This window comes from Artemia sp. Qi Xiang Cuo, chromosome 8 (genome assembly GCF_049724085.1).
Source record: "Artemia sp. Qi Xiang Cuo chromosome 8, ASM4972408v1, whole genome shotgun sequence".
In the NCBI taxonomy this organism is placed as follows: Eukaryota; Metazoa; Arthropoda; class Branchiopoda; order Anostraca; family Artemiidae; genus Artemia; species Artemia sp. Qi Xiang Cuo.
In genome coordinates, this window is record NC_142801.1 from 9,995,606 (window position 1) to 10,018,062 (window position 22,457).

The 22,457-nt window shown below is 35.1% G+C and overlaps 2 protein-coding genes across 6 annotated transcripts in view; one reads left to right on the forward strand and one right to left on the reverse strand.

Moving 5' to 3' along the window:
* Positions 1 to 8,000, forward strand: part of LOC148949147 (transmembrane protein 62-like) — a 194,378-nt gene extending 186,378 nt beyond the window's left edge. For all 3 annotated transcript variants that reach the window (XM_089092848.1, XM_089092847.1, XM_089092846.1), the window contains exons 14-15: positions 1,534 to 1,658; positions 7,319 to 8,000. In XM_089092848.1, coding sequence (XP_088948974.1) covers positions 1,534 to 1,658; positions 7,319 to 7,394 — 201 coding nt within the window. In that variant the 3' untranslated portion in view covers positions 7,395 to 8,000. The remainder of the gene's footprint in view (positions 1 to 1,533; positions 1,659 to 7,318) is intronic.
* Positions 8,001 to 17,212: 9,212 nt separating this feature from the next.
* Positions 17,213 to 22,457, reverse strand: part of Seipin (lipid droplet biogenesis associated protein seipin) — a 54,211-nt gene continuing 48,966 nt past the window's right edge. For all 3 annotated transcript variants that reach the window (XM_089093201.1, XM_089093202.1, XM_089093203.1), the window contains 2 exons: positions 22,217 to 22,416; positions 17,213 to 17,535 (listed from right to left, as the gene is read on the reverse strand). In XM_089093201.1, the coding sequence (XP_088949327.1) occupies positions 17,302 to 17,535; positions 22,217 to 22,416 (434 nt within the window). In that variant the 3' untranslated portion in view covers positions 17,213 to 17,301. The remainder of the gene's footprint in view (positions 17,536 to 22,216; positions 22,417 to 22,457) is intronic.

A 22,457-nucleotide genomic window follows, 5' to 3' on the forward strand; every position in this document is an offset into this window, starting at 1 on the left:
GACCGCGGTCCTGCTGATTTAGTGAGATTGCATGTTAATTAGCAACATGGTTTTAGGATAAAAAGATAAAAAAGTGTGGACATAGTAAAGTAGTGATTTTCTTAATTTCAGGCCGTCATTCTCATTCAATTTTAATTATTAGGCTGTACCGGTGAACTTATTTTCAAAAAAGAATTTCTAACAAGAATTTCGAAAAGAATTTAGACATTTTTGAAGGTTTTACTAGTTGTCCCATCTTTAAGAGTTGAATTCCTTAATTCAGTTTCTCCTAAATTGAGGCATAGTAGCCACCATATTCAGCTCTAAATGCATCTGCTGGTATGAATATAACAAGTGTTTTCGTATTGCTTATAATTGTTAGACAAAACTTAGTAAATAAAAAAACAATCTTGATTAACTAAAGTAGTGCTGACAAAAATTTGCTACTTCTTAAATAGTACTATAAAGACATTGAAATTATAGAAGCTCACGTAGTCCCAAACATTGCCCAAAATAAAAAAAAAAAATCTCAACATCGCCAAAAATGCCATAATCTATGAGGATCCATCAATACATTTTTGACATGATATATATTTTTGAAATCTGAGTCGGGCTCTGTGGGTTTAGTTGTAGAATTGAAGGCACAAAGGGAACCTTTGATCATGATATTGGTGGGGAGTTTTGTAGGTGATTTGGGTAAAATAAAAGTTCAAAATAGGAATACAATCCTTTTTAATAGACAGTGTATAGAAATTCACAAAAATACCAGATATTTCGGTCATATATACAGTGACCGTCTGAGGACGGTCACTGTATATGTGACCGAAATATCTGGTATTTTTGTGAATTTCTATACACTGTCTATTAAAAAAGATTTTATCCCTATTTTGAAATTTTATTTTATCATCATGGAAAGCAGGGGCGGATCCAGGATTTTTTTAGGGGGGGGGGGGGCAAAATAGGTTGATTCGAAAAAAAAATTAGGGGGGGGGGCAAAAAAGATAAATGCAATAAACGTATTATGAGCAAATTTAAATAACGCAAACTTGAGCTAATCAAGTAAAATAAACAATGTTAAACAACGCTAGGGGGGGGGCGCCCCCCCCCTTCTGGATCCGCCACTGATGGAAAGGCAGTGTGGTCTCCGAAATTGTCTACGTGATTTGGATTGGGGGTTTTGCGGTCTCTATTAAACTTGGTAATAATATTTTGTGATTTTCTTATTTTGGTGACAATCTATGAGGCTCCATGAATACATTTTGGACATAGTATATATTGTTAAAATCAGAGTTTTGTAAGAATTTTCAGTTGTATGATTGAAGGCACAAACTGAACCCTTGATCACGAGGTTGGCGGGGAGTTTTGTAGGTGATTTGGGTTGGGGGTTTTATTGTCTCCATTACACTTGGTGATAATGTTTTGTGTTTATTTTTTTCATTTTCGGTATCAGATTGAATTGACCTGGTCCCTAGTTGACCGTTGTCCCTAAACAATTTATACTTATTTAGTGCCATCTTGTGATCTTTCTTTATCCTATTTTATCTTTTTTTTCAGACTGCTATTTTGTACACTGCTAATGGTTTTTGGGCTGCCATACTTAGTCCTTTCAGGTTTTGGAGTATCTTATACACTTTGGCGTTATTAATCACAGCCGAGAATCTCAAACCAATTCATTTGTTGTAAGTTGTTTTATTCTTTTTGCGTTTTTTGCGTGTGCCTTTAACTTTAACTTATGCACAAAAATGATTACTCTTCAGTTATAAAATATCACGATGTATTAAATGATATAACCATCCTACAATGGTTGCTGAAATTCGAATATGAAACTTCAGTCTCGAATTGAGAATTCATTTACGAAATAAGAAAAGTGAGAAAAGTTAATTGGGAATTGTATAATATAGTTTGATTATGTTAATAATTTATGTAAATAGATATAATGATATAATAAACATAATTATATTAATAAGTTATAGTAATTCCCCAATTTTTTTTGCAAATGAATACGGAAAAAATATACACTGTTTTAGCAAAAAATGCTCTTCTGCGCACAATCAAAACTGTAACTTATATTCGATTTTCTCTTAATGCCCCACCACCTTGTCATCGCGCATGTCCATGAAATAGCAGAGGTTTGTGAATGAACCGTATCCTTCCTTGATTTCCACGTCACGCTTGTACTACAGAAGTAAAAATATTTGAATGGCAAGAATCACGTTTGAAAAGGTTTTAAGATAAGATAAGTTTTATTCTTCATTAAATACACTTACAATATTACATGTTATTAATCCCTCAAAGGCTCATTGGCCTGTACAAAGAGAGACGACATATGAATTACATACTCATAGATAAAAAACTAAAGAAAATTTAAAATGATCACTTACTCATATATGAAGGAGAAGAAAAGAAAATATAGATAAAATGGAAACTATAGAAAAAATTAGAATAAATAAACTAAATTTATTAATTATATTAAATAGACTACAAAAAACAACAAAAAACATATATATATATTATTATTACTATAAGCGAATTCCTGTCGTCGAAACAGAATTATGTGTATTGTCAGGTAGAACCAACATCATAATAGCTGTTACGATATTATTCATAACTCTTATCCAAGATATTAAAAAATCATAACTTAAGCCATGTACAACCCTTTTAAGCTTGTATTTAAAACTATATAAATTCCAATTCAATCAGCTCTGCTTATTTTTTGACTAGGTAGCAAAATTGACGTTTATGGGTTATTTCAGTCATAAGGCTTATAATTATTGGACTGTAATAAAATGGTACAAAAGCAATAAAATTTAACCCGTCATCTTGAATGCTACTCCTTAGTGAACTATACAAGTTTCAGCAATAAATATTTATAGTCATACCTGAGGCCTGGGAGTCATAGCGCAGAGAAGACCACCATAAAACATAACTAAACATTCAGAGGACATAAACTCGAAAAAAAAAAAAAAAAAAAAAAATAAAAAAAAAAAAAAAAAAAAAAAATTATTAAGTTTGATTTTTAACTAAATGGTCCTTAAGAATCCTCTTGAAAGTGCCAAACGAATGGCATTTCTGTACTGAAGAAGGCAGGGAGTTCCAAACCTGATGACAAGCGATGAGGGGATTGAAATCTGACCGCACAGTGGAAGTAGGAGGACTGCAGATATTATGTGACGAACGAAGGTTATATGGAGCTGAATCAGAAATAAACTGAGAAATTTTTTGAAGGGATTTTGGAAGATCGCCATGAAGCTGATGAAAAACAAAAGAAGCGCAAGAAAGAATGTAGATAGACTGTAGATTTAGAAGCGGTCTTGGGGAAGAACGGTGGGTGTCCATAACCAGACGCCGTGTTTTATAATACATTACATAACGCGACCGCAGTGTAGAAGGAAAAGTAGACATCCATACTATGGGGCAATAAGAGACATATGACTGGACAAGGCAGAAAAAAAGAAGCTTCAGAATAGATCCAGGAAAGGTGTGTTTGAGTTTTCAAATGACACCCAAACTCTGTGAGACCTTAACCCTAATAATGGCTATATTGTGTCTAAACGAAAGGTTTTCATCAAGCAGGATACCAAGAATCCGGACCAACCGATTCTTTGGTCTACACAAGGAGCCTTGTGACACCTGAAGCTGTGTCAGTTGAGGGAAAGCTACACCAATTCGAGAAAAAATAAGAAAATGTGACTTGGTAACATTCAAGGCCAAGTAATTCGCCTCAAATCATGAAACTACTCTCTCAAATATTGCCACCAGATTAGACATGACATCACATTCCATCCTCCCTAGAGTCCCAAAAGTGCTGTCGTCAGCAAAAGCTACGAGGCAATGTTCATTAGAAGTAGCATTGGGACACGAAGGAACATCCGGATGACAAAGATTGCAGCATATTAGAGGACTGGTGTTTTTGATTGCTGAAATCAGATCATTGACATAAATCAGAAATAAAACGGGGCCAAGAACAGATCCCTGGGGGACACCATATTCTACTTCAGAAGTGTTCCGTAAAAGCGAATCAATTGAAATAAGTCTACCAGAAAGATATGATTCAAACCAAGAGAAAACATTTGATTTTATAACAATATGCGATAGATTCCAAAGAAGGATCTGATGAGTCAAAGAATCAAAGGCTTTACAAATATCCAAAAATACAGCTTCCGGGATAAGACCAAAATCTAATGCCGAATGACTGACATTAAAGAGAGATGCGCAAGCATGCTCTGTAGAGTGATTTGCTCGGAATCCAAACTGGAAATCATGCAAAAATTCTTTGACATCCAGAAAACTAAGAAGCCTGGATAGCATAGCCTTCTCAAAAATTTTGCTGAAAACAGATAAAAGAAAAATTGGCCTATAATTAGCAGGATCACTCTGGAGCCCACCTTTATACAGCACTATTACCTTAGCTCGCTTGAGTGATTAAAAGGAAATTCCTTTCACGACAGACATATTAACAAGCTTAGTCAAAGGTGACAGAATAGCAGGCAGAACAGAACGGACAACCCTTGTAGGAAGTCTGTCTGGCCCTGAAGACGAAGAACCTTTAAGGGTATTTATGATCCGAGCTATCTCAAACTCAGAATAAGGGTTCAAGACCATTGACTTTAAACATGGGGGTCCAAGATAGGCTCTGAAATCGCAACGAGGAGTTGTAGAACTCGCAGATGAAGCAGTCGTTTTTACTATATTAGCAAAATAAGACGTAAGCTCTAGCTGAATATTTTCTTCTCCTTGGACAATTTTACCGTCAACTATCAGCGTTTTTGGAACTGAAGGCGGAGGGGGAGTAGGTTTAAGTACAGAATTAATAATTATCCATGTCCTCCCAACATCCTTTCCACACTCAGAAAATTTCCTGTGATAATACAGAGACTTGGCCTTCCGACACAGAGAATTAAATATATTCCCATAGGCCTTCAATCGCTGATGATGAGAAGCAGATGACGAAGCCTTGTATAGTTTCCACAGATAATTTTTCCTTTTCCAGCTTTTATGGAGACCTGAAGTCATCCATGGATTCAGCAGTACTATCCTTTTCGAGGTATCAGGCTTTGGATTCTGGTGGCAAACTTCTAGGATACCTTCTTTTACTGAATCATAAAAGAAATCAAAAGAGCGGATAAAATTCAATTCAGAATCCAAACTATCCCATGGCTGATCAGTCAAACGAGATTTAAGTAGACTGATCTCACTGACACCAAAACGGAAAAATGGGAGATTAGATGGCGAAGCTTTACGCTGCGATCAATCAGCGGTCCTATATCGTTAAATAGCAAGGAAATGATCAGAAATATCACTAATCATCACCGAATTATCTAAGACATCTAGTGACGGAAAAATATTATCAATAAGTGATGCATGCATCTCAGTAACTCGGGTTGGTATTCAAACTGAAGGTAGAGTTCCCGCAGAAAGCATAATTGACAAAAAATCTGCAGCCGAAGCAGAATTTTGATGCAGCAGGTTAAGGTTGAACTCCCCAATAAGGATTAGTTCGCAAGGATGCTTTTGGACTAAGTCCAAAACCTCTTCTAGAATTCTCATAAACGAATGAGTAGGTCCACTAGGGGATCCGTAAACCAAACCGACTACTAAATTCTTACAACCTGACTTAATCTCAATAAAAAGGGATTCAAAGATTCCTTCCTCATTTCTACTCAAATCACTTCGGAAATTATATACAAGATGATTGGCAATATACAGGGCAAGGCCACCTTTCGCCATCTGTTTCCGGTTCATCCTCTCCATCCTAAATCTTTGGATATCTAAAAGCATATCCTTTGTTGAATCCAGGAAAGTTTCACATAAACCAATAACATCCGGAGTTCCACCACTGACGATCCGTTTTAGCTCATCAAAAGAGGAACAAAGTCCCTGAATGTTTAGGTGAAGCACAGAAAAAATACCATCTTGTTTAGAAGAGGCAGAACCACTTAATTTCGAAACATATTTACTTTCAATAACTAATTTAGGATCATTATAATACCTATTTCTACTTCCAACTGAATTATTAATTTTACTTTCTATATCTAAAGGATTATTTTGTAACTCAACAAAACTTTCCCCCAAAGAGTTAACATCACCCTGGTCACTAAAAGAATTAATCATTTTACTTATGGTGGATGGTAGATCCGCTCCGCGACCAAACTCACCAGACCAAAGGTTAACGACATAAATAAATAAATAAAATCACAATAGTCATACCAATAAGTAAGATACATATACATTTTATATTATTGAACAAATTAATAATAATAATTTCAGATAAATTTAGTGACTTTCTTAAATCATTAATCATACTACTCATTTCCTGAAATAAAAAAAATAAAAAATATGTAACGCTAAAGCTGCACTGCATTAATGTACCCATGAGACCAATACAAGTAAAATCATTTTCAAGATAACAAAGGATTAAAATCCCAAACTGACGCAATGACTTGTGGGAACATGCATGTAACAAAAAAAAGAATAATTATTGAAATCGATATATTTCATTGAAGTTAATTGGAACGAAAGTACATCATTAGACAGACACACACAAAGAAAAAAAAATAAGCATAATATCAATAAAATACACTGAATATATGAACGGCAAGATAAAAAAGATATCTAAAAAAAAAAAAAAAAAAAAAAAAAAAAAAAAAAAAAAAAAAAAAAAAAAAAAAAAAAACTTAATCTTAAACACAGTCGGCTAGAGTATGAATTTTAAGACACTAATTTTCCCAAGTATTATGTGCTAATTATATCTCTTTGTATCTTTTCTCATATTCATCATATAGATGCTAAAACAACTATCAAGACATTCTGTTTTTTTATTTCATAGATTATACCATAATTCTTCACTCGGATTAGTGAATTTTAAAAAAATACCCGTAAAAATTTGGTCGTTGTCCAGTTCACCAAATTATGCATAGGATACATTATAAGTGCTGGTGTTGTATACAGGTAGTTAAGCAGGGATTTTTCGGGAAGGGGGGTAATAAAAAAAATATTTGATAACTTGAATGAGAATTGACCGGAAATTCTGCCAAATCTGGGATTTTGGGGGAGGGGGAGGCCCCCTCCTTGCGTACATCCTGGTTGTGAGCGTAATTTTGTGTTTATCGTTAAATGGGACTACAGTCTGGCTGAGAATAATACTATTGGTTTATGAAATCGAATGACTCTTGTTTAACAGTGGGAAGCGATTGTAAAAGTTTGTGTGATATAGACTCTATTAATGTTATAACTATTATTAAATTCCTACAGCAATTTTTGGTACGTTCGGTCCGTTTTAGTCTAACGTCCCTTCCCCCACCTCATGGACATGGTTTTTCTAATTATCTTCTTTTAACAGGAGTGCTTCAAGAGTTTGGGGTCACCAACCGCAAAATGCCGCGAACGCTATACTTGCTGAAGAAGTAGAAGAATGAAGTTACTAGCCACACTACCCGTATTCAGAGTTCTTTTAACATGAAAAGCTTCACAGCACAGATAATTCAAAACAGCAAAATTACTGACTCAAGTGAATTTTGTTAACTGCCATCTAAGGTTTTTTTGTACATTTGTCAACATTTGTACATAATGTTGTCAACATTTGTACATAAGTTAATTTTAATGAAGAATTGGGTAAGTTATAACATCTTGAATGATCGTCCGTGATATTTAATGTGGCAGTCGTATTTTGAATATCGAGTTCAGGCACTAAACTCAAAATCCTTTGTTTTCTAAAAGTCTGTCAAACTGGATAACTGGATTTACCAACTAATTATAAGTAAATTTTAATGAAGAATTGGATAATTTATAACATCTTTAATAAGTATGAATGAAAGATCGTCCGTAATATTTAATATGGCAGTCGTATTTTGAATCTCGAATTCAGGCACTAGAATCAAAATCCTTTGTTTTCTAAAAGTCTGTCAGAAGACATCTGTTTTCCCATAGTTGTTTTTCTGTTAAAATATGTACAAAAATAGTATAAGAAAGGAGGGAGGAGAGATAAACCGCCATAGAAGTGTCCGTCAACCCCTCACTAAAAAAACCCATGAAAATGGGCATGAAATTCAAATAAAATTGATGAAAGTATGAAATTAAATTTAAAATTCAAACTTATTTAAATTTAATTTATTTGAGTTATTTCAAATTTAGTTATTATTAAATTTATTTATTATTCGTAATTTATTATTATTATATATTTATTATCATAAATTTTATTATATTATAATTTATTTAATTTATTCAGTTATTAAATTTACTTCATTAGATTTTTTAATTTCAATTAAACGAAATTAAAATTAAAAAAAATTATTTGAATTTCATTTAAATTAATAAAAAACATGACAATTAAATAAATTAATTTAAGCCTGGTTACTGGAAACCTGGATACTTTAGCCTAAAAAACACCGTTCCCTTTTCCCCGTAAAAAATATTGTGTTACGCAGAAACTTTAGATGGCTCTTTATTTTATTATCAATAGTTTAAATGAAAGTCAACAATTTTGTTGGTTTGGATTCACTGTGCTTCGTAGTACAGAGCCTCCTGTGGCTTCTTGTTGAGCACTAGTTGTTAACATATAGTTTTTTTTTTCTCTCCATGTGACTTGGTGTTTTTAAAATGAGTTTTTCTTTACAGTGCTTTCCAATGTGTTTACAAACTTCCAAGACCCATTCCTTACAAACGAGGTCATGAAAAGTTTTTAGCTTTAGTTGAGTTAACCTTATTTAATTTGTGATAATTTATAGTAATTTGTAGTAATATTGTTATTGTTGTAGAATTATTCAGATTTTCTTCATATCTACTTTCACCTATGGATAAAAAAAAAATTGCCTTCCGGTCAGGTCAAATCACAAAGTATTCGTGTAATAGGTACGCACGGGTATTTTTCTACTTCTTCCGGGGGGAGGGAGAATAATTCAAAAAAAGCCAGAAAAATACATGAATTATGTAGAAAATATAACAAATTGTACAGAAAACTGTAAAAATCTGTGATTTTAATTCAGATCAGGGCCGAATCCCCTTTCTCCTGCCATTTACCCGTGCCCCAGCCATTTAAACATTTGCCTCTCAATTACTTGGACTACCTGTCTTGGCTTTTCTCTGTCTACAATTAGGCATGTCTTGATGCAACCTACTGCAAAATACTTGATAACGTGAATTGAAGTTATCAAATATTTTGCAGTAGGTTGCATAGGTTGCATCAAGACATGGCTAATTATAGACAGAGAAAAGCCATGACAGATAGTCCAAGTAAATGAGAGATATAGGCATACAAGTACTTGTCGAATGTATAGGCACACATACATAGATGTATTGCAGTGGCTGTGAAAGGCTGTGGCTATATGGCTGTGGCTATATGTACAGAAACAAACGTGAAAAACAGAAAAAACAATAAAACTTGACAAATTGAAGTCACTGACTTCCGGGCTTCCACTATAGACACCCTAACGCTATAATCAGATCTCTTGAAGTGACCTAAAATATCTGGGATTAGCGGTACATCCCTTCGAAAAAATGTATCCCTTGGATTCGCCAGCCTTTGGTATCTAGACAAAAAATGGTCCAGCTTATTCTCCCCGAGGAGGTGGCTTTCAGATGACCAGCATGATTAGTTTGGTCACTAGTGCTTCAGTGCCATTGTAGATACGACTATACTTATCGCTTACAAACTACAGATTGCATACGGTTACAAGCATGATCTTCAGAGCTGTCGCAGTATAATAAAATCACTTAGGGCACGTTTATACCGGTTATTATCTTTAGCATTAAAGAATGCATGAAATTGATATATCTACTGAATATTTATACTTTGTACCCCTCTCCCTCCTTCCTAAAAATAGACTGTAGACAGGGTGGCCCTCCCTCGTATTTGTACACAGGGGGGTTTGTTTTGGGGTAATGATCTTAGCTTCATTATATGAAGCTGTCTATTCTTTATGCCAACGTTAATCAGAAGATTACACTAAGACCTCAGTCATTTTTGAGGTGTCTCTAGTCTAGGTTGCTAGTTATGCTTTTAAGTTTCTAGTCTAACCCTTATTGTTACTCGATTGCTTGGGGTCACTATTTTTAAGCCTGTGTCCTAGTCCTCGCGCCTCTTAGACCTTGCTTGCCAGTTCAAAATGACTTAAGATCATAAGGAGATGATCAAAGCAGAAGTAATGAACTTTATGGAACCGAAAAGGGGTGTTCGCCATTTTTTGGCCTCATATGGATAAATCGTGTGTGACAAGGTTGCTGAAGTAGTATTAGTCTCAAGCCTGATTAGAAAAGACCGAAGATCAGCTTTAAGGCTGTTAGTGATCATTAAGAAAAAAAAAAGTTAGTATTTACTTTCATTGGTAGAAGAGGCTCTTAGTGAGGTTTTTGATCACATTATATTGATAAATATTCATTGGTAGAAGAAACTCTTAGTGAGGTTTTTGATCACATTATATTGATAGATATTTGTCAATATTCATTACTAGTAATGAATATTAGTAAATATTCATTAGGTATACTTATTCAGGCATAAGCACCCTAAGTTCGTCAGGTTTTAGAGTCACTATAATTTGTTATATTTTCCATTTAATTCGTGAGGCTTATATTCTGTTATTTCAAGTTTCTTCTTCATGATTTGATGTCGTTTAATTTGTTTTCAACAAAATTATTCCTGTCTCCTTATATATTTTGGTGTGTATTCAGATAATTAAACAAAAAAAAACTACGGAACGTAAAGCTTCTAACTTACGAAACATGGTTTAACTTTAATTCCTTGGACAGACTGGTCAGGTAGTACACTGGCTTTTGTTTTTGGAGGAGGTCGACATTTCAACATCGGGAGCTCAACCTTAATAATAGTGTAAATAATAGGCAAATTGAAGTGAAAATATAGGCAAACATGTTTTGGCGGGGGGTCCTAACAGTGCGTACAGGCTAGATCTGAGCTATAAATTAAGTATCTTCGTTTCGCTTTTCATGCAAATCTGTTCTTAGAAGTTCTTATCTACGTTACTGGTACGTAGTTCGATCTCTCGGCCCTTAACTGAAAAGAATGGTCTCTTATGAACTATCCGTCGGCAGGTTCGGCACTGGTTGCGGCACATTTCAGTACGGGGAGCTCAATCTCAATAATAGCGTAAATAGTAGGAAAATTGAAGTGAAAGTGTTAGCAAACCCTTTTAAAATCCTTTTTTGGAGGGGGGGGGGGGGTCCGAACACTGCTTACTGGCTGGATTTGAGCTGTAAGTTAAGTATCTTCGTTTTGCTTTTCATGCAAATTTGTTCTTAGAAGTTCTTATCTACGCTACCGCTACGTAGCTCGATCTCTCGGCCCTTAACTGAAAGGGATGGTCTCTTATGAACTATCCGTACGCAGGTTTGTCACTGGTTGCCGCACATTTCACTACGGGGAGCTCAATCTCAATAAGAGCGTAAATAGTAGGAAAATTGAAGTGAAAATGTTCGCAAAGTCTTTTAAAATCCTTTTTTGGAGGGGGGGGGGGAGTCGGAACACTGCTTACTGGCTGGATTTGAGCTGTAAGTTAAGTGCTTTGGTTTCGTTTTTCATGCAAGTCTTTTATTAGGAGTCGTTGTCTGCGCTACCGCTTCGTAGTTGGATCTCTCAGCCCTGAACTGAAAGGGAGGGTCTCATATGAACTGTTCTTCGGCTAGGGGGGGAATCTCTTCTTCTGCTTATTTAGTTGTTGAGGGTGGCATCACCAAAATTTCGAATAGCATGTCTTTCTCATTAGTGTATCCATGCCTATTTTATTCACGTAGCTAGATTTTAAAAGAAAGAAAACTGACTGAAACTGTATGTAGTTAGAACTTCAAAAATGTTTGTATTAGTTTATTCAAAATAAGATCTTGGGTATGTTCCAAAACTTATTTGTCATTAATGGTCATTAATTACTTGTTCCTATCTCTAAATGGTAGACAACAATTTAGCCCCTTAAATGCTTATAAAAGATAAAAGGGTTTGACATTATGGTCCACCCTTCAATTATAGTTATCCAATTTTACCTGTATATGTTTTACCCTGATAACAAAACAAGCCTGAATTAGCCCCTGAAATACTTATAATAAATAAAAGTGAATAACATTGTAGTCCGCTCTGCACTTATAGTTATACATGTTTTTTTTTTCCTGATAAAACTTGACCCTGATAATTTGCTCTTAATAGTAAATTTAGCCCCTGAAATGCTGATAATATATGAAAGGGCCTAACATTGTAGTCTACTCTGAGGTTATACAGACTGCCTATAATATTTTGTTATTCATTGTCTTGGACCGAAAATAATAACTCATTACCAATTATAGTTAATGATGGTAGAGTTCTGAAACATACTCCTTGCCTCTGGTTATAACAAGAACGTATCCAGGATTTTTTTTTCTCGGGGGGGGGGGGGGGCAAAAAAGCATTAAAAAATTCATCAAAAATTTGTTTATATTTATTTTTGTTACCTTTTTAAGAGTCGGACAAACATTTCGGGGGGAGGGGGGCGGGGTTCAAGCCACCTACCCCCTTCCCCCTGGATACGGCCTTCGTTTATAATATGTCTTCTCATGTGCTATTAATAAATGCGTGAATTATTTTAGTCATGGCTAATAAATGTTTTATGATATACCATATTCTTCAGAGTTCAAAGTTCGTATAAACAATAAATTTGCAACAAAACAACTTCCCCTATAAGGCTCTATGGCCAGGAAGGAACAGACAAAAAAGAAATATACCATTTTTTTTACGGAAAACAAAATCCAATGTCTCACCTCAAAAATCCCCAAAATCACAAGCTAAGAAGGGGAGTAGCTCATGACTTCAAATCAAACAACCCATAAAACTCAAACTAACTCATACCCAAACAAACATCAAAACCCAATTCAGAGACATCAACTCCAGGGGAAACTATAAAAAGAGAAATAAAAAACAGAATTATAAACAAGAAAAGTTTTGACATTCTTTATGAAGATACCAAACGAGTGGCAGCTTCATGCAGACTCTGCAAGGGTGCTCCAGATCATAATATTCCGTATTTTTTTGGCTGGAAATAGGCTCTTCCTCGTTGCTTTAATTTTTCACGAGTTCATGACCATCGTCCTTTCTGTACATCTCCTAAAAATGTACACTTGCGGATTAATCTCCCAGTGCCATCCTCTTATCCCCGTACGTAGCCATAGTTTCATTTTGGGAAGAGTATGCCTCATTACAATTCCCGCTATTAAGGAAAATATGTTTTTATGGCCATCGTATGATTTTTCTTACGTACCAACAATTAAAGTACCAACCTTTTTCAGTTTTCAAGGGATAGACAGATTTCTCCCTCCGTATCTGGTAACGTTACTCATGCATGAAATTATTCACATAAATTTTTAAGGCATGTGATTCAAAATCTAGAGAAAATGGTCCATCCTCTGTTTCAAATGCCTTTATTCTCGATTTTTTCTGTCCATATTAGGATCCCAAAAAGTTAATTCAAAATATTAATAATTGATCACACGAATTGAAGGAATATTACGGATGGAAGCAACCGTGACGGAGACTTTGGTTAAGAAGACGGAAGAGCTCCGATTATATAGTAGAAACATTAGACGGGAGAAGGAACGTTTTTTGCTAGAAAATTTTTAGAATCAGTGCTTCACTATATTCCAGTTCGGAGGTGCCAAGAAGATTTATTCCGATTAGTCTAATTTTTCCACATTATGATCACTGGATGCATAAACGTCAACGTTAATTCGCGTTATTAGAGATAATTTTATAGGAATAAATTAAACAGTAGTTCAGTGGCGTCAAGAGGAGGGGGCAGGGGGTATTTACCCACCCCCCTTAGATTTTGAAAAATACTTTTTTTGGAGAGTATTTTCATTGAAAGATTCCTTTTTTGGCATTTTCGTTGAAAAAAGGACAAATTCGCCCCCTCCCTAGATTTTCAAAAATTAATTTTGCCCCCTCCCTAAATTTTCATGAATGGACGCCGATGCATTAGTCTTTCTTCAACGCGAAAAATGTACTTTCTTGTCAATAGTCGCCCTAAAATTTTTAACGTGATAATAAAATAAAATCAAGTCAATAATGAATGTGAGGAATTAAGGTGGAGGGGTCATGCAGACTAATCTCCAATTAGCATTGCTTACGTCTAGGGATGATCTTAATTATGCAAATGGTAAATGGCAAAGCGTGTAAGTCACAGTGAAACAAAAAATTAGCTATTTTATCCTAACTTCATGGATTTGACCAAATTAATAATATATCGTAAGTGATTTGATCACATCAACAACAGAGCCAAGGAACTTGATAAGATTCCTGGTTTTATGACGAAATGTAGACAAATGAATATTTGAGCCTTCTTCATAGTACGTAGATTAAAAAAGATAAAAACAACTAACACAAATGACATAATATTTTTCCAGTATAAATTATTTGGTAGTTTAAATCTTCAGTCGATTGCATCTTTCCAAAAAATTTTAATTGATACGTTCCTCAGTCATTACGTAAATTTAAATTTGCGCAAGATAGCTCGACCAATAAAAAGTGTTTCCACTAGCTCCTTTTTATAATCAGCTAAACATTGGACGCAGAAAATTTGTAGATGGCGCTTCGGACAGTAGAATTTTCCGTAAGCCAATAGGCGCCACAAAAGCCTCATGATCCAAGTACATGACCGCAAAAAAAAAGAAGTTTTTCCGCCGTAATCGTTCACAAGTACGAGATAGGAATTTCGCCCAACTCTGAAATGTTTTTCTGTTTTGCTGGCCAGCATGGTTCTCCAAAATTACCTTTTTTGTAAGGCCCTTGTTCGAAAACCACTAAGAAAAAAGTACCTATACCGCAGATGAAAAAGTCGCAGGTCAGATTGGGTTAAAATTTGGGTCTGACGGCGCGCTAGCGTCGAACGGAAACTTCGAATTTATTGTAGAATTCTCTAGCAATTTGGGGTGAATGTTATTAGGGAAGGGTGAATACGACATTTTCAATATGATCCCGGTTTTCCCGTTGGTGTTCCGTAGACTCCGTAACTGCGTTCTTTTGTCTCTAGACACATATCAAATTCCATAGATCTACAAAAAAATCCATAGAACTGGAAACACTACCAATAACGATGATCGGGTCTTCTGCCAGAGCCACTTCCCCCTTTCCTTCTTATAAGGCCGAGAACACAAAAAGTGCAAAATTCAGAAACATTTCTAAAAAAACGTGATATTTGTCTGGCAAAACTTTACTCCCCCCCCCCCCGCTGAAAAGTATTTTGTAATTCCCCCCTGCCCCTGGAAATTTTTTTGGATCATTCTTGACCACACCTCTTGGTAAACATAATTAAAAAAAAAAGCCAATAGAGTCAGGCTTTGTTCCCTTTTTAAACGTAATTTGTGTCGTTGTCAAATTATAATAAATATTCATCTGTAGATATGGCTGTAGTATGTATCCAGCGTTATAAACAAATACAAAGAAGAAAGAAGTGTCTTTCGTCTTTTAAGAAGCGGAAGTTTAGTTTTGTTTCAATTGCAATCTGCCGCAAAAATTCTACTGGTTTTAATTCAGTCTTGTTTGGTCCAGTTCGATCTTGGCGCTGATTGAGCGGCGATTTACTGGTTTTCAAAAAAACTGGATTGCAAATCGGAACCAATTACTGTGCCAGTGTTTATAAAATTTGTGCAAGTGCCTGCAAAAATTAGTACAGTCATTCACCCCCCAAGCTGGTGCTTAAGAACGAACTGGACTAGGGCTAAAATGGTTGCTTAATAGACAAACTTTGCATATTTAAGATATTTTAGAGTATTTTGAATCTTTTGAATTTAGGAATGGGTACCACATCCCCGGAAATCTCGCTGCCCCTCTCGAAAATCCTTAAAAGCGAATGCAATACTAAGTACCGGCGGAAAACACTAACCCCCCAGCTTGGCATTTCCCCCTCACCTCCCCAACCCCTTGATAAGGCCACGTGAGCAACATGTCTTGATGTGAAATACCTATCATGCTTGTGAACGTCAGTGAGGGCTGAAGGAGTTCCTCTTGTCAGAAAATGGGCAGAATCTGTTCAAAAGAGTGCAGCCGAATGGGGATAAATCTATTGTTAGGTGAAGATGATTTTAGTATGCTAATCGATTTGGTATAATCCTCATATTTTCGACGAAATACCTTGAATTAGGTATGTTTTTTTCCAAGACCCCACTGACTTTCTATGACACACTGACACGTCTGTTAGACAGGGAAAACTGATACAAAAGTTCCACCGCATATACAGCGATAGTTATCAGCAGATATACTAAAGCATTAAAATTAAAACTAACATGTTTATACAGAACAAAATAATAACTTCCGGTTCATTCGCTAGATTTGTCTGAGAGTTCAATAACTGGATTCATCCAAAGTCTTGAGTTGTAAAATTTTCTTGTTTAATATTGCCTAAATACAAGTTGAATTTCTAATGAAGGTGGTAAAACCTTCTTCGTCTTCTAATTGCAAAATGAATTTACAACTCAAGACTTTGGATGAAGCCAGTTATTGAATTCTCTCAGACAAATCTAATGAATGAACCGGAAGTTATCATTTTGTTCTGTATAAACATGTTAGTTTTAATTTTAATGCTTTAGTATATCTGCTGATGATGATCGCTGTCGGTACTGTCTATACCAGTAAACTAGTTACTAGTTTAACTATTTTGCTAGTTACCAGTACAATAGTTACTAATTTAACTATAGGCCCGTTTTTTAGCACAAAGATCTTGCATCTTTCTGCAAAGATTATCGTTTTTTAACTCATCTTTGTTCTAAGATCTTACAGCTAAAAGCTGTTACAGCTGTTAGCAAAAAGTGTGAAGACCGCCACTGTTCTGCCATATAGAACAATGATGAGAGAACTTTGATGATCTACTCATCATTGTTCTCAGACCACTGATCAGAGCAGAATGATGAAAGACGTTTGCATAAAAATAAAGAAAGATGTAAGATCTTTGTTCAAAGATTTCACTTTTAAGCGTTTTCTGACAAAAGATGTACATTGATGAGTGGAAAAACGCCCCTTATATTACTAGTTACCAGTAAGCTAGTTACTAATTTAACTATTTTACTAGTTACCAGTAAACTAGTTACTAGTTTAACTGTTTTACTAGTTACCAGTAAACTAGTTACTAGTTCAACTGTTTTACTAGTTACCAGTAAACTAGTTACTAGTTTAATACTTAATATACTCTCCTAAAAAATTTCAAAAGTGGATACACCTCTATTCTGACTAAGAGAAGGGTTGCTGTTTTGCTTTCAGTAGTTTACAGTAACTCTATAGAATGATAAAATATATATGGCAAGCAACATAAAGTTTAAAAAAATTAGAAAACCAAAACAAAATTCCACCAACAAAACAATAGAAATTCACATATTCTTTTCCTTGTTCGGTAAGCTCTTCCCGATACTATTCCAAACAGCCCCTAAAAGTATTCCAAACAAACCAACTCCAAATACAGCAGCAAAAAATAGGGCAATTAACGGATGATGGTACATAATATATTTGATTCCGGTGAAATTGGCTTGGAACCGTAATTGAGCTTCATAAATGTTCACCCAGCGGTTTTGGATCTCAATGGAAACCATAGCCAACTCATTTGCCTAAAATAATTTAGTTTTTATTACTCTCACTTAATAAATACAAATAATAACGATATATATATATATATAATAAATACTAATAACGATCTTTAGTTTTAAGTTGAAGCAGGGCTACTGGTTTACCCAGAGATATAAAAAACAGGCGATAAAACCAAACCAAAACACAACCAAATAAACCAAAACACAACCAAATAAACCAAAACACAGCCAAATAAACCAAAACACAAGAAACAACGTGTCAAATATTGCCAATAAGATGATATTGACAATCGATTTGCTATTAATGAGGCCAAGGCCATATCTAGGGGAGGGTTTGGAGTTCCCCCCCCCCCGCCCCAAAATGTTTGTCCAACTCGTAAAAACAACAAAAATGAATGTGAACAAATTTTTGATGCGTTTTTAAAGTCGTTTTTCTTTACCCCCCCCCCCAATAAAAATCCATTTGTAACCCCTCCCCCTCCAAAAAAAATCCTGGGTACGACCCTGGATGAGGCCAACACAGCTGTTCATGTTCCTTCTCAATCACAGTTTATTCAAAACTTCCCTCTTACCCCCTCCCAAAGAGTTCTAACCTCCTTTAACTCCTTCCTTACGATCTCTTCGCACCCCATTTGTGGACCCCTTCACCCCTTCGCCAAATAGGACAATCTTTGGCAATATTTCATCCTTCATCCGCAAAACGTGTCCTAACCATTTCGACCTTTCTCTCAATATAGCTCTAGAAAGTTAGATGGAACTACACTTTTCGTACAAATTGTTGTTTGATATACGATCAGTCAAAGAGGTACCCAAAACTGTTCGCATAGAATTCTTCTGGAAAACGTCCAACAAATCCTCCTCCGTCTTTCGGAGCGCCCAAGATTTGAAAGCATACTTTACCACCGCCATCACTGTAGCTTCAAATATTCTAATCTTGGTTCGCAGACTTATCGTCAACTCTTCGATAGCTCCTCCAATTTTGAAAAGACACCTTGTGCCTTGGACATTTTCCTTTTTAAATCCTTACTGCATCCACCATCTTTACTAATAATACCACCCAGATAAGTAAATCTCTTCATTTGATCGATCTTCTCGTTACCCAACATCACCTTTTCACTATCATTTATTCCCGGTCTAAACAACTTAGTCTTGCCAACATTAATTCTCAAACCAATTCTTGCAGCCTTTTATTTATGAACCTCAAATCATGTGCATAATATAAGTCTTGAGAAGTTTCACCTTCCCATCTTCTTCAATTTTCTCTCATAGCCTTTGCGGCGTTCCCTAGGACAAAGTCCATCAAAATGATCCATATAAATGGGATAGAACACGACCCTGCTTAACTCCTGATTTAATACGAAACCAGCTGCTAAACTTATTTCTTACCTTAACCGCAGCAGTGTTATTGTCATACATAGCACGAATCACTTCAATGTATGTTTGGTATACCATGCAAGGATAAGACTTTTGTTAAAGCTCATCTATTAGCAGAATCAAACATTCGCTTATAATCTATAAAACTAAGGACTAAAGGTGATTGATAACTTAGACACTTTTAATTACTAACCTAGGAGCAAAAATTTGGTCGACACATTCTCTACCTTTTCTAAAACCACATTATTCTTCTCTTAAAACTTTGTCTACAGCATCTCTAAGCCAAAAGAGTATCATCATACCAAGTAAATTGCTTCTTACAGAGATCAAGCTAATGTGTCTGTAACTACAACACTCACTGTTATAACCTTTGTAATAAGTGGTTTTAGTTTAAAGTTTTCCAAAAATTGTTAGGTACTTCCCCTTTTTCAAAAATCCTATTCATAATCTTCATTAACTTATTTCTAACCTATTGACCACCATATTTAAGAAACTCATTTACCACACTATCAACACCTGGAGCCTTATTATTTTTTAATCCTTTTTGTACTGTCACCAATTCTTCCTCACAAACAAATCCGCCTTCACATCCAAGGCGTCACAAACTTGTAATTTTCCTCTATGTCTTTTCCTGCAACTCTATCTCGGTTTAGAACATACTCAAAATGTTTTACCCATCTCTCTTTAACTCTTTCCTTACTTCCAACTGTGGCCCCGTTTTTACCTTTAACTTGGACAAGTTCAGATTGACTACTCTCTCAAAAAATTATTAACATGCCAGTACAGTATTTTACTGTTATATCGTCAAGCTGCATCTTCCAGATCCCCGGCAATGTTATCCATGGCCTCCACTTTACACTCTTAGTTCATATTTTAATGGTTTCTCCACTTTCTGTACATTTCTCTTATTTTCCTATGATTTGTCGCTCCGCTCTATTAAACATAAAGCATTTTCACTAATATTCCAAGCTGTGTTACTAACTTTCTTCTATATAATTCTTTCCTATATAAAATTTCTTCCCAATATAAAGAGTCCGCTTCTTAAGCGCCCTCTACAAGCTCTCTTTCCTATATACTTTCTTCCTGATATAAAGAGTCCGCTTCCCAAACTCCCTCTATAAGCTCTCTTTCCTATATACTTTCTTCCCGATATAAAAAGTCAGCTTCCCAAGCGCCCTCTATAGGCTCTTTCCTATATACTTTCTTCCCGATATAAAGAGTTAGCTTCCCAAGCGCCCTCTATAATTACCACACTCACTCTTATCGCCTTTGTAATAATGGGTTTTCATTAAAATTTTCCCAAGATGTTTATGTACTTCCACTTTAAAAAAATCATATAATCATATTCATAACCTTCAGTAATTTATCTCTAACGTTGTAACAGTACTAAATCATTTTAGTACTGTCTCTAAATTTTCTCCGCAAAATACATCTCCCTTCATTTCCAAATTTTCACAAATTTTTATATTCTTTTCAAAATCACTTCATGCAACTTCAACACATCCTTAAAATGTTCTGTCCATCTCTCTTGAACATATTTCTTATCCCAAATCGAGGCTCCCTTTCTATCTTTAACCGGCACAGTCCAGACTGGCTACCTCCTCTTAATTTCTTAGCATGTTTTTCTATTTCATGTTTTCAATTTCTTAGCATTATTTTACTATTATACCGTCTGACTGCATATTCCTGACTGATCCTCAGTAATTTTATCCATGGCCAACACTCCACATATCCTTAATCCATATTTTGATGCCTTTTCTACTTCCACTATTTTCCTATTATTCACATATGATTTATCACTCAAATGCTCGTTGAATAAGGACCTCGCCTCTTTTCAACCAAGCTTAAAGCGTTTTCGCTAATATTCCTAGCTGCGTAAGACACCCTCTGCTACTTCAAAAATTATTTTACTAAAATTATCTAGAATCTTAAAATGTCAAATTTAAGACTCTTCGTTTTCATATTCAACTTTTCCTGGAAAGTTCCTCTCAGATTCTCGTCCTGGAGTCTACGAACTTCAGAAACTTTCTGGAAGGAAGTTATCCTTTCTAAATTTTACCTTCAGATTAACTCGACACTACTAAACGGGGATCTCTACTTTTAACCTCAGTAACAGCACTCCTATTTACCCTAGGATCCTTTATCGATCATGCCAGTCTCCGAATTACAATAGGATAATCAATAAGCTTGGCCTTGTTACCATCATGTGATTACCATCTTACCTTATGGGCCAATTAATGACTGAATACTGAATAGGTTATAAATAGATTGTTATACCTACAAATTGCAGCAGTCTACAACCGTTGCTATTTTACTTTCTTATACCAAATTTGCTGGATTCATCTTGCAGGTGAAACTGCCAGCTGTTCAAGACTCATTAGGTCAAGCCAAAATTTAATGAGAGAGAATTCAGTTTGTTTCAATTTTTTGCTGTCACATTTTGTCTTTGAAATGTTTTACAAAAAAAAAACACAAAGAAGAGACTGCGAGAAAATTCTCCCGAAATTCTCTTAGAACCCCAATCATACCAGTGGCGGTTCTGGTCTCTCTTGCGCCAGAGAAAAATCTTGATTAGCGCCCTACCCCCTTTTTGTCTCCCAAAAATTTCCAGGCCAAATTTTTACAAAATTTTTATTTATTAGCAACATTTTCATTTATTTAAATCTGAATCTTCTTACTTTAGCCTCGGCAAGATTATTAATTATGTCGTCTCAATTGATTCTTCTAATTCTTTAATTCGGTCTACCTACTTCTTGCTTAAAATTCAATTTAGAATTGCTTAAATTTGGTCTACTTTTATTTTCAAGGAATGGTGATGAAGATATGGGAAGAATGAAAATTTTGAGATAAATTTGCTGATACTTACTGCATACTGTGCCCTTTACTTTATCTTTATAAAAATAAAATCTCAGAAACTACAAAATGATTATTACCGTTTGATCAATTATTTGAAATTTTGCGCCCCTAAAATTTCTGCACACAGGGCAAATACCCCCTCTGCCTCCCCCTAAAACCGCCTCAGTCCCATATAAATAACATATGTTTTAGGGATTAGCTTCTTTTGAAGCAATATGACACCCTAAAAGTCATTTTCACCAAGCTTTTAATGTTTAGTATTATCATTTATCATCATCATAATTTATCATCAGTTATTTTTTATCAATCCAAGAAGGCAAAGATCGGATATTTGGTATATTCATTGGAAAAACAGCAAAATGCATCCCACCCATAAATTTATAAAATCCCCTTTTTTAAATCTTCATATTGAAATATTGAAGAAAATTCCTTGCCTGCCCCCTAATGGTAATAATAAGCTAAGGAGACTCACCCTTGTATTTGCAAAACTTTGGAGCTCTATTTCTACGCTTTGTTTCTCATCGGTGACCTTGAATATGTAAAAAGGCCACATAAAAAAGGATCTCAAAAACCGAACGACCGAAGAATGATACTTCAAGGATGCCATACGAAGAACTCTGTCAAAGATCTCTCCATTTCCGTTAATTAAGTCACATTGAATCATGAAAGCACCTGAATAATAAAAAAAAAACAATGTTTTCAAAGAAGGAGAG